The following is a 12,116-nucleotide window of genomic DNA, read 5'->3' on the forward strand; positions in this document are numbered from 1 at the left end:
CTCACTCTGTAGACCAGGCTGGCCTCAAACTCAAATCCGCCTGCCTCTGCCTCCCAAGTGCTGGGATTGTAGACTCTAATTCCTAGAAACACTTTATCATAAAAAGTCAGTTCAAAATGTTGAAGAGCCACCACAGGGAGGGGTGAAGACCAACCGCACAGGGGAGCACCTTCACATTCCCAGGTTGTGTCTAATATTCTGCTCTGTGTCCTGACAGTTCGACATCTCTGACCTAGTGCGCTGCATGAGACTACAAAGGCACGGTATGGTGCAGACCGAGGTAAGGAAGATGTGTTCTAAGACTTAATAGTTTAAAAGTTGCTCTTAAATTTGTATTCTCTGTCTGTCTTTCTGAGATGATCTTACTGTGGCCCAGGCTGACCTGGCCCTGTAGGTAACTGGAGAATCGAGGAAGGCCCCACCCTTTGCCCAGTGAGCTCCTTTTGAAGGTTTCCTGCCATGTTATAACGTAAAAACAACATCTCTTGTCATAAAGAACCTTTCTTTAGCATGAAGACTAATTCAGAAAATAAGTATTTCAGACTACCATTTTAGACACTACATTAATTTTTTTTTAACTGGAGAACAGGAGCTGGGGAGTTAGTTTCTCACTGTAATACTCATCACAACCGCATGAGGTCCTGGGTTTGAGCCTCAGAAACTACATGAAAATCCAGGCACAGACTAGGAATTTAGACTCAGGCAAGTTCCTGAATCTGTGAGCTCCAACTAGTGAGAGACCCTGTCTCAAAAAGGGGGAAACCTAGGAAACAACACCCAAGGTTCCTCACACATGTGCACATACATGCATATATGCACCTTGCCTCCTCACATGTATGCACACACATGCCCAAGGCTAGGCTCCTCATGCATGTGCACACGCATGCAGACACACAGGCAGGGAGGGGAAAGGCAGGGAAGAGGGAGGAAGGAGTTTGGTTGCCCACTAAGTTGCTCACAGAGGGTGGACATATTGGAGTCTCAGGGTGAGAATGGTGCTGACTAGGGCCTGTTGGGGCTCCTCCCCATCTTGGTCACCAGCCTTTCAGACAGAGGCAGCCCAGGAAGGTGGAGAAGGACTGCAGGGCACCGGCCAGACAGCTCCCACTGCGCTGTTGTGTTCATTCTTCTTAACTATAACTGAAAGTGGACTCCAGCTGAAGTCACAGGAAATACCCTGTTCTAAGATTAGCCTGGCACCGCTAAGTCCTTCCACCCCCCTTCCCTCCTTCCTTCTAGATTGGGACTGCGAGGTAGATTTAAAACAATCATTTTCACTTGTCCACAGAGGTCCTCTTAAAACCATGGCCACTCCAGATTTTAACTTGGCCACTTTTCCAGTCCTGCTGAGGTTTGATTCAAATGAAGGCTCCGTAAGCATTAAGCTGATTTGCAGCCATGCTGTATCTTGCTAAGGAAGCCGTGCTGATCTGTATAAGCAGTCTTCTTTTTGCCTGAGTGTTCATTCAAGACATTTGAGATCTGTACACTAGTTTTTCCCAGTGCCTGAGCTACATCGTTGAATCAGACACCCGGCCACAGAGCCCGGGACATTCCACTGAGGTGCTGAGGACCACAAGCCATTGAGTAGCTCTGAAAGTGATAAGCTTTAGCACAGAGGAAGGAAGGAAGCCTGCCATTGCTGTCTGGGAACTCAAAACAATGACACCAGTAAGAAAATAACTCCAGCCAGGCCCAGCACCCCACTCCTGAGTCTGAAGCCAGCTTGGTCTATATAGTGAGTTCCAGGCCAATCAAGAGCCGTACGGTGAGACCCTGTCCAAAATTGAAAACAATAATAACTCCTTTGTTCGGTCATTCGCCCACAAACGAACCCTCCCAGTTCCAGGGGATAGTCCCAACACAGGATCACATACAAGGCCCTGGTTAAAGTCTGTGAATCACAAAACAAGGAAGATATGAATGAGGAGAGAGGGACTTAGAGGAAGGAGGAGGTAGCCAGAGTGTGAGGGGTAAGAATGATGGGGGAGGGGCAACAGAAGAATCAGAGTGCATTGTGTACATGGATGAAATTGGAGAAGAATAAATGTAATATAGGTTACTTCTTTGAAAAAGATGTAACGTTTAAGCCGAGATCTGGGAGTCCTCAGGCAGAGTCTGCTGTCTTAGAGTGAGTGGGCCTGTCCACCATGGTGTGACTGGAGAGAGCTGGGAGGAGCTGAGGCCAGATGGGAGGTAATGGGGTAGGGCTGTAATTTCCTCTGAGTGAGAGGCAAGCTGTCACAGGCCTGTAGCCTGGAGTGACAGGACTGTTCTCATTTTAAATGATCTTTTAACACTTGGGAGGCAGAGACGGGCGGACTTCTGAGTTCAAGGCCAGCCTGGTCTACAGAGTGAGTTCCAGGACAGCCAGGGATACACAGAGAAACCCTGTCTGGGGGAGGGGAGCGGAGGAGATCATTTAACACTGTATTAGAACATGAGCTCCGAGGAGGAGGGACACAGAGTTAGAGGCCGGGAGGGAGTTACTAGGTAAGCAAGATGACGCCTACAGAGCCATGACAATGGAGAGACATGTGAATGGACTTCTGCAGTGGGTAGTATGAGCGCAGTCTGCCCTGAGCATGGCAGTGCACAGAAACTGGGATGAGCAGCGGGAAGCCTGGAGGCAGCTAACATCCCATCCATCTCTCAGTAAGCTGCTGATGTCGTAGGTCTGCACGGAATTCCTGAGTTCCAGCTGTGGTTATTGTTTAAGATCTACTGGAGCTGCACGTGCAGGCAGCTGTGAGCCACCTTGTGGGTGCTAGGACCCAGACTCTGATGCCCTGCAGGACCAGCAGCACTCTTAATTGCTGAGCCATCTCTCTAGCCACTGGGATGTCTTTCCATTTATTTTCAGATTCATTAATTCTTTGTCAAATAACAACAACAACAGAAATCCCTCAGATCCCAGGATCACCAGCTTAGACATTAACTTTACCATGAAGACTCATTTATCAATGCCCATTTACCTTTTTCTATATTTAATTTTTATTTCTACATTTTTGCTCTGAAATACTTAAAGAAGTTAGTTTTAGTAGATTGATGGCTTTTAACTTTTTCACATTTTAAAACAAGATGAATTCAGTAAACCTAGAAAAATCTAGGTTTTAGAGATTGGGTGTATAGCTCAGTAATGGAGCACTTGCCTAGCAAGCTCACAGCCCTAGGTTTGGCCCTCAGCACCAGGAGCTAGAGAAGGACCCAAGGAGCTGAAGGGTTTGCAGCCGCATAGGAGGAACAACAATATGAACTAACCAGTACCCCCAGAGCTCCCAGGGACTAAACCACCAACCAAAGAGTACACATGGTGGGGCTCATGGCTCCAGCTGCATATGTAGCTGAGGATGGCCTAGTTGGTCATCAATGGGAAAAGAGGACCTTGGCCCTGTGAAGGTTCTGTGCCCCAGTGTAGGGGAATGCCAGGGCCAGGAAGCAGGAGGAGGTGGGTTAGTAAGCAGGGGGAGGGGGAGGGGATAGGGTTATTTCAGAGGGGAAACCAGGAAAGGGGAGAACATTTGAAATGTAAATAAAGAAAATATCTAATAAAAAATGTTTTAAAAAAAGAATAGCAGGAAAAAATATAAAAGGGCTCAAAGACCTTAAATCTAAGAGTTCAAGTTGAAATAAATATGTTAGGTTTCAAACATTATACATTCATAAAGTCTCATTGCAAAACAGAAAAAAAAAAAGATGAGAGAGAGAGAGAGAGGTTTCTTAGGAAATGTATAGATCCAGGGTCATTACCCACATAACCCCTGGTTCTTCCCCTCCTATAAGTTTTCTGGTTTATGGTTTTTATGGCACTATACACTTCTGCACACTGACTCTTACATTCAGCATCTAAACAAAAAGTTCCTATTTCCAAATTTCTCAAGCACCTACTGTGTGTAAAGTTTCTCAAGCACCTACTGTGTGTAATGTTCTGTCTCCCTGCCTCTCCCGCCACCTCCCTCCAGGGTCAGTATGTCTTCTGCTATCAAGTCATCCTCTATGTCCTGACTCACCTTCAGGCTGAAGAACAGAAGACACAACCAGGGCTCCCTCAGTGACACTGCAGCCTCCGAAGGATCCCTCTCTCCCTGCCTCCATTCAAGTGAGAGCAGCAAGGCCTTGCAAGGCAGCACCAAGACACTTAATCCCTCATGCTTGAAGGACAAGTGTTCCCGGCAGATACAAACATGAAAATGCTGTGTTTTTACAGCCACTTCAGCCTCTGATGGTTATCAAAACTCCTTTATCATTAACTGAACCAGCGGGTCTTGGGGCTGGAGACAGCATTTGATCATAGTGGGCGTTGTTACAAAAACACACTTGAGTCTATTTTTAATGTACCAAATCCTGTTTATAGCAAAAAAATTTTCCAGTATTTTAATAAAGTAGATTTATTTTATAGGGGATACTTGAAGCCAGTGTTTAAGCTTTTAATGACAGTAATATTGGCATAGAAAACAAACTAGCAATGTTTACTGTATCCGTTTCTAATGTTTACTATATATAATTTCCTGTAATATATTTATATACTTTTCATGAACATGGAGTTATCAGATACCATTTGTACCTGTGTCATCTCACTTTGTAAATAAAACTACACCTTAAAACATAGACATTCTTTAATCCCAGCACTTGGGAGGCAGAGGCAGGTGGATTTCTGAGTTCGAGGCCAGCCTGGTCTACAGAGTGAGTTCTAGGACAGCCAGGGCTACACAGATAAACCCTATCTCAAAAAACAAATTTTATATATATATATATGTGTGTGTGTGTGTGTGTGTGTGTGTGTGTGTGTGTGTGTGTGTGTGTGTGTGTGTGTGTGTATGTATGTATACACACACACACACATACACACACAACCAATTCAGACATCATCAGTGTCCCCTGCCTCTGGTTGTTAAGCCAGAGACTAACTGTCGTTCCCTGTCTGTTAAAGTCACACCAGACATGAGGTATGTCCAAAGCCCTGATGGATATTAATAGGGCTGCCATGGAGTCATGATCTGACTTGCTTTTCCCTACCTTTGAGTGGCACCACACTCCCTGCTTCCCTGTCAGACGTTGATAATACACAGCCAGCCGAGGCACAGTTACAGATAGTGATCTGCTCCCTGGGGTTTAATGTTTGATTTTTTTCAGAGCAGGAAGGACAAGGCTCATGCTCCAAGAAAGTGCACAGTGATTCTCTGAGCACCTTGCTGGCAGATTTCACCAAATCCTGACTCAGCCCCCACCCCCCCACCCCCACCTCTCCTGCACACCTCCCAGCTTGCTCCACTTCTGAACCATTTCTGATCTTACAAGTACAGCCACTGCTGGGATTCGTACCTGAGGAGATCTGGCTCTGAAAGCTACACATAACCCATACGGTGCCTTTGACTTCCTCCCTACCAGGTAACAACAGGTTTGCGTAGTGACCCTACCTCAGAATTGGCTCCACACAGCACAAAAACCATCTATCCTCACCTGACTCCTAATCTGAAGCATGTTCATAGGTTAAATTGTAACCAACACTATCATTGTTGGGTGAGGGAAGGAGGGAGGTTTATTGGTGTCAGAGGATGCCTGGGCCACAGAGGGCTGGGAGCCAGCACAGCTGGGGGCCATTAGTGTCTTGAAGCCTGCATAACCTGGTGACAGCAGTGCTGGAGGACACTTTCTAGAAAGAACATAGCAAGAATGTAGCCAGGGGCTGGTGAGATGGCTCAGCAGGTAAGAGCACTGACTGCTCTTCCAAAGGTCCTGAGTTCGGATCCCAGCAACCACATGGTGGCTCACGACCATCCATGATGAGATCTGACGCCCTCTTCTGGTTCTTCTGAAGACAGCTACAGTGTATTACTCTGGAGCGAGGGGGGCCGGAGGGGGCCCAGAGCAGAGCAAGCAGAGGTCCTGAGTTCAATTCCCACCAGCCACACGATGGCTCATGACCATCTGTACATTACACATAAAATAAAAAATAAAAAAAAAAAAAATGTAGCCAGGAAATAAATGGAAACTGGGAAGAAGATGCCAGTTGAGGTCTCTGGCTGAGTCCAACTGGAAGATTTTTATGATTGTTCCCCAAACTAGTCGGGGCCCCAGTTCCACCCCATGGAATGGCAGGGCCATGATGTTGCCAGGTTAAGAAGGCCACAGGACCAGGGGGCGGATGTGTTGGGCAACTCAGATGTCAAGTCGTGACCTAAGGCAGTCCTGTACTTCGTGTGTGCTGGAAACATCAGCCAAAGCATACAGTAGTTCAAACAGTGATTGATTCTAGACTATATACCAGTTCTGGGAAATGAACAGCCCAGCAGTGTCTCTGCCTCCTGCCTCTCTCTGTATTCTCTCCTTTTCTAAGAACCCAGGCTGGGGGCTGCTCTGAATGACAAAGAGCTCTCCAGGTCACCCTCAGAAGAGCACAGGTGGCCATATGTAGGGTAGATGCAAGCACTGGTTAAGCCTGGCCTCATCACTGCTGTTACCTGGCACCAGCCAGGCGTGCCTGACTCACTATAAAAGGGGCTGCTTGCCCCCTCCTCTCTCTCTTGCCTTCTTGCTCTCACTCTGTCCTCTTAACTGGATCCCCTTCGCTCCCCATTCCCCTCCCCGCCTCCCTCCATATGCTCATGACTGGACTCTACTCTACTCTCTCTCCCTGCCCTTTCTCTGTCTCTACTACCCTCTCAACTCTCCTCCCATGCCCTGAGTAAACTCTAGTCTATACTATACTGTCCTGTGGCTGGTCCCTCAGGGAGAAGGGATGCCTCAGCGTGGGCCTGAAAAGGCACCCCCTTCCCCACTCCTGAGTGCACATCCACCAAACATATTCCTTCGCCTTATTTTTATAAAACAACTGCCACACAGTCCATCAGGGAGAACAGGCAGGTGACAGTGGCCTGTTACACAGCTGCTCCCTAAGACACCTCTGCCATAGAAAGGAAGGCCCCACGATAAAGGAAGTTCTTAGAAAACTGAAGTAGATTATGTCCTAAGATAAATGCTGGAGAGGACGAAATGTGGAGAAAATGGAAGTTGTGCACAATGCTGGTAGGGAGAGGAATGAGTACGGCATTGAGAGGAAGTAAGGCACTTCCTCGGACATCTCCAAATGGGCTGCCTTGTGGTCCTGCTACACCAGTCTGCGTACCACCAAAAGAAATGCCTGCACACTGGCGTTTACTGTAGCTCGACAGTCACAAGAGCTGTGCTGTAGAACCAGCCCAGGAGTCCAGCAGACTCATGGATTTTGTTAAGTCTGTATACACAGAGGATTATCATTCGACTATCAAGACTGAAATGTGCCACTGTCAAAAAGATGGATGTAATCAGATGCCCTTGCAAACAAAGACAAGTTCTCTCTTATGTTTGGAAATACATGGAAAAGGCCTGAGACATATTCATTACTGGGGATAGGGAGGAGTTTGGGGTGCAGGGCGAGGGTGAGGGTGGAAGAGGACTTCCTGGATATGGCCAGTGCTTGCCACCAGTGGAAACGCTGGCATGAATTCCACTCCCATGTGCAAGTAATGTATTCATTGTAACAGTGTGGCATTGTATACAGTCATGAGTGCTGCAGAATGAGAACCAGGCATTGTGGCTCACACCTGTAATCCCAGCACCAAGTCAGGATTGCCATGGGTTCAAGACCAACCCAGGCTACAGAGTTCCAAGGCAGCTTAGTGAGGGACCTGCATCTGACTTTGGTTGACCTGCCTGTTAGAGGTACTTCTAAACTGTTGTGATAAGCAAGGGAGAAGTGGGCACTGAGAAAAAGTGTTTCTCAGCTTTGTTTGAAGAGGGCCTAGCCTGGCCAAGCTTTTGGTTTACAGATGACCAGTTATTAAAATGTGACAAGACAACACCAAGAAACCTAGAGCAGTGGGAGAAATGTTTGTAATTTTTAATTCAGAAATATTTAAGGTACTTCTTTTTTTGAGTCAGAGTTTCTGGCTGTCTTGGAAATCACTCTGTGGACCAGGCTGACCTCACAGAGATCCGCCTGCCTCTGCCTCCCAAGTGCTAGCACTAAAGGTGTGTGCCACCACCGCCCGGCTTCAAGGTACCTTCTTAGGATGGAGACATATTTGACAAATTACGGGTTAACCTGAGAAAAATTGAAGACGATTGAAGATATAATGTACCAATTTCAGTTTGTATTTCAGCACAGATAACCAAAAAGCAACCAAGCATACTGACCCAAACAGGACATCTGCGTTCTTACCATAAGGAAGCAAGCTCAGAATGTGAAAGTGACTTGTGTGTCACCCATGGGTCACCAGGGGGGATTTGGCTGATGTAGCTGACTAGACCAGTGTTCCCTTCCTCCCTCAAATCTCCATCTCTGTCCCTCTAGAAATTTGGTGGGTCAAAAAGAATGACCTCTGCCAGTAGAGGTCAAGGGTGTGTGAGTAGGTGAGTGCCCCTTCCAGAATCTACAAGCAAGCTCAAACAGGCCTTCCCTAGGACCGTCTGTCTAGGTCAGGATTGCCAGCTGCTTTATGAAAGGCTCTGGCCTTTCTTCATGGTTTGGAAATGGTTGCATCGGGTCCCGATTCGGTTCCAGCTCACAGCATCCTAGATATTTGCATGGGAAACAACCAGGCATCAGAAGACAGTGCCCTTCCTCCCCTCTGCTGCCAGGACCATGCCAAGCTCCATCCATGCTGCGTTGCCCTGGCCCTTTGGCCCCACCTCTGTCATGTGAGGCCCAGCTTTTAGTAGCCTGCGTGTAGTTGCATTAACTACAATCCAGTTAGATCTTTGCAATCTTAGTTTGCTTTCTATCACTGTGATAAAGACCATGACCAAAAGCATGTTGAGGAGAGCGTTGGTTTGGCTTCCCCACCCAGGTCACATTCCATCACTGATGGACGTCAGGGCAGGGATGGTGGAGGAACACTGCCGCTCCCCATGGTCTATTCCCAAGACCGATGCCCAGGGGTGGCACAGCCCGCAGAGTTGGGTAGGCCCTCCCACATCAATCACAAATCAAGAAAACATCTCCCACTGACCTGCTTACAGGCCAATCTAATGGAGGCATCTTCTCAGAAGATGGTTCCTCTTTCCAGATGACTCCAATTTGTTGAAAAACAAAACCTAGCCGGGTGGTGGTGGCACATGCCTTTAATCCCAGCACTTGGGAGGCAGAGGCAGGCAGATTTCTGAGTTCGAGGCCAGCCTGCTCTACAGAGTGAGTTCCAGGACAGCCAGGGTTATACAGAGAAACCCTGTCTCAAAAAACAAAAACAAAAACAAACAAACAAACAAACAAAAACAAAACCCCCCCAAAAAAAAAACAAAAAAAGAAAGAAAAACAAAACCTAAGTAGCCTGCCAAATCATGCCCTTTGTTCTAAGAACCTCGGGTGTCTCTGCGAGCAGCCTGCTGTTGCAGAGTCGGGCAGTCCTCAGATGTCTGTGATGACTGGTGGTTCTGTCTTTAACAAAACAGCCTTTCACATCCTCCCCTTCCTGGAGATGTTCCAAGTGGAAGCGCTGCTGATGGATTGCTACTCCTAAGCAGTGTTCTTTCCATAGAAAGAGAAACCTAGAGAAACCTCCTCATGGATCCTTCAACCTTCTCTGTGATGCGCCCTTTGGACCACAGCCCTTCTGCCCATGGTCTTCTCAGAAATCTGTCTGCCTCCTCCCAGTGGAAGGACCCTGCTCTGGTTTGCTTTGCTCTGCTCTGCAATGCTTGTCCTGTGAGACCAAACTTGGCAGACCAGCTTCCATCTGAACATTTATCAAGTGGAGAAGCAAAGATCCCCATACAGCAGACAACAGCTAGGAACTAGCAATCACGTCAAAAAGGTGAGTATTTGCTATTCTAAATCCTGCCCATACTGCCATAGAAACACTCTGAATTGGAAAACCCATCTTAAGAATCACTGAAGCCGTAGTCATCCAAAAGATATGGAGAAAATTTACAAGACAAATGGGTAAAACATTTAACCCCAGATTACACACTCTCTCACATTACAAAAATCTACAAATACAAATATGTCTGAAATTAAGTCAGGGTCCCAACAATGTACTCATCGTTACGTAGAGGACTGTGGTGTGGCTCCGTGGCCGAGTGCCTACCTGGTATGTGTGAGGCCTTGGGGTCAGACCCTGCCACCACTAAGTAAATAAGATAAATAAGTAAAATGTATAGATGAGGTTTTGGGATAAAGGAAGCATTTCAATGTGCCTAGAAGAGAGAGATGATTGAGTGCATGATGTTGTGATGATGAACCTAAGCATACACAGAGGCCCCAGAAGTTCACTGGATGGGTGGCCACCAGGCACATACAGTGACCAACACAAGATCTTAAACCAGGCAGAAGGCAAGGACTAACACATATAAGGCTGTTCTCTGAACTCCACATGCATGCCATGGCATGTGTAGTCCCCGAACACATGTGTACACACAGAACAGAAGTAAATAAAACATTTTTTAAAATAGAATTTTGGGGCTGGCAAGATGGCTCAGCGGGTAAGAGCACCAATTGTTCTTCTGAAGGTCCTGAGTTCAAATCCCAGCAACCACATGGTGGCTCACAACCACCCATAATGAGATCTGACACCTTCTTCTGGTGCATCTGAAGACAGCTACAGTGTACTTGTAATAAATAAATAATAAATAAAACTTTAAAAAAAATTAAAAATAAAATAAAATAGAATTTTAACACACTGCACCAAGAATGTGTTTAAGACACAATGGAGATAACCATGCATTGCATTCATAGAGGAAGCAAAAGAAACTGTTTAATGGTGTCAGGACAGAAAGGGGCAGATTTTGCTGTGTGGCAAATATCCACCAATGAGAGCAAAGCTAGAAGTCCCAAAAATAACTGAAAAGGGGCCACGTGCATTCTCTACAAGGGGCACATGATAACCTATAGCCTACACAAAAATTAACAGCCCAGCCTCTGGCCTTCACAACGATTTCTAAAAGACTGATAAAGCTAAAGAGAAATAAAAGTCTCAACAGTCAAAGACACAAAAGTCAAAAGCTGAGAGAGCAGTGTCAGGACCCAGGACAGGGATGCAGTGCACTCCAAAGGAAGAGCCAAGCCGCAGGCAACAGTGCAAAGCCGCAGGCAACAGTGCAGAGCCAAGCTGCAGGCAACTGTGCAGAGCCGCAGGCAACAGTGCAAAGCTGTAGGCAACAGTGCAGAGCCAAGCTGCAGGCAACTGTGCAGAGCCGCAGGCAACAATGCAAAGCCAAGCCACAGGCAACGGTGGAGAGCCGCAGGCAACAGTGCAGAGCCACAGGCAACAGTGCAGAGCCACAGGCAACAGTGCAGAGCCGCAGGCAACAGTGCAGAGCCGCAGGCAACAGTGCAGAGCCACAGGCAACAGTGCAGAGCCGCAGGCAACAGTGCAGAGCCAAGCCACAGGCAACGGTGGAGAGCCGCAGGCAACAGTGCAGAGCCACAGGCAACAGTGCAAAGCCACAGGCAACAGTGCAGAGCCACAGGCAACGGTGCAGAGCCGCAGGCAATGGTGCAGAGCCACAGGCAACAATGCAAAGCCAAGCCGCAGGCAACAGTGCAGAGCCACAGGCAACGGTGGAGAGCCGCAGGCAACAGTGCAGAGCCACAGGCAACAATGCAAAGCCAAGCCGCAGGCAACGGTGCAGAGCCGCAGGCAACAGTGCAGAGCTGCAGGCAATGGTGCAGAGCCGCAGGCAACAGTACAGAGCCGCAGGCAACAGTGCAGAGCCAAGCCGCAGGCAACGGTGCAGAGCCGCAGGCAACAGTGCAGAGCCGCAGGCAACGGTGCAGAGCCACAGGCAACAGTGCAGAGCCGCAGGCAACAGTGCAGAGCCGCAGGCAACAGTGCAAAGCCAAGCTGCAGGCAACGGTGCAGAGCCGCAGGCAACAGTGCAAAGCCGTAGGCAACAGTGCAGAGCCACAGGCAACAGTGCAGAGCCGCAGGCAACAGTGCAGAGCCGCAGGCAACAGTGCAGAGCTGCAGGCAACGGTGCAGAGCCGCAGGCAACAGTGCAAAGCCAAGCTGCAGGCAACGGTGCAGAGCCGCAGGCAACGGTGCAGAGCCGCAGGCAACAGTGCAAAGCCGTAGGCAACGGTGCAGAGCCACAGGCAACAGTGCAGAGCCGCAGGCAACAGTGCAGAGCCGCAGGCAACA

General features: G+C 48.0%; 1 protein-coding gene across 7 annotated transcripts in view; it reads left to right on the forward strand.

Moving 5' to 3' along the window:
• Positions 1 to 4,608, forward strand: part of Ptpn13 (protein tyrosine phosphatase non-receptor type 13) — a 192,125-nt gene extending 187,517 nt beyond the window's left edge. For all 7 annotated transcript variants that reach the window (XM_031337024.1, XM_031337025.1, XM_031337026.1 and 4 more), the window contains 2 exons: positions 218 to 280; positions 3,963 to 4,608. In XM_031337024.1, the coding sequence (XP_031192884.1) occupies positions 218 to 280; positions 3,963 to 4,055 (156 nt within the window). In that variant the 3' untranslated portion in view covers positions 4,056 to 4,608. The remainder of the gene's footprint in view (positions 1 to 217; positions 281 to 3,962) is intronic.
• The last annotated feature ends 7,508 nt before the right edge of the window (positions 4,609 to 12,116 follow it).

The sequence above is a fragment of the Mastomys coucha genome, unplaced genomic scaffold (genome assembly GCF_008632895.1).
Source record: "Mastomys coucha isolate ucsf_1 unplaced genomic scaffold, UCSF_Mcou_1 pScaffold22, whole genome shotgun sequence".
In the NCBI taxonomy this organism is placed as follows: Eukaryota; Metazoa; Chordata; class Mammalia; order Rodentia; family Muridae; genus Mastomys; species Mastomys coucha.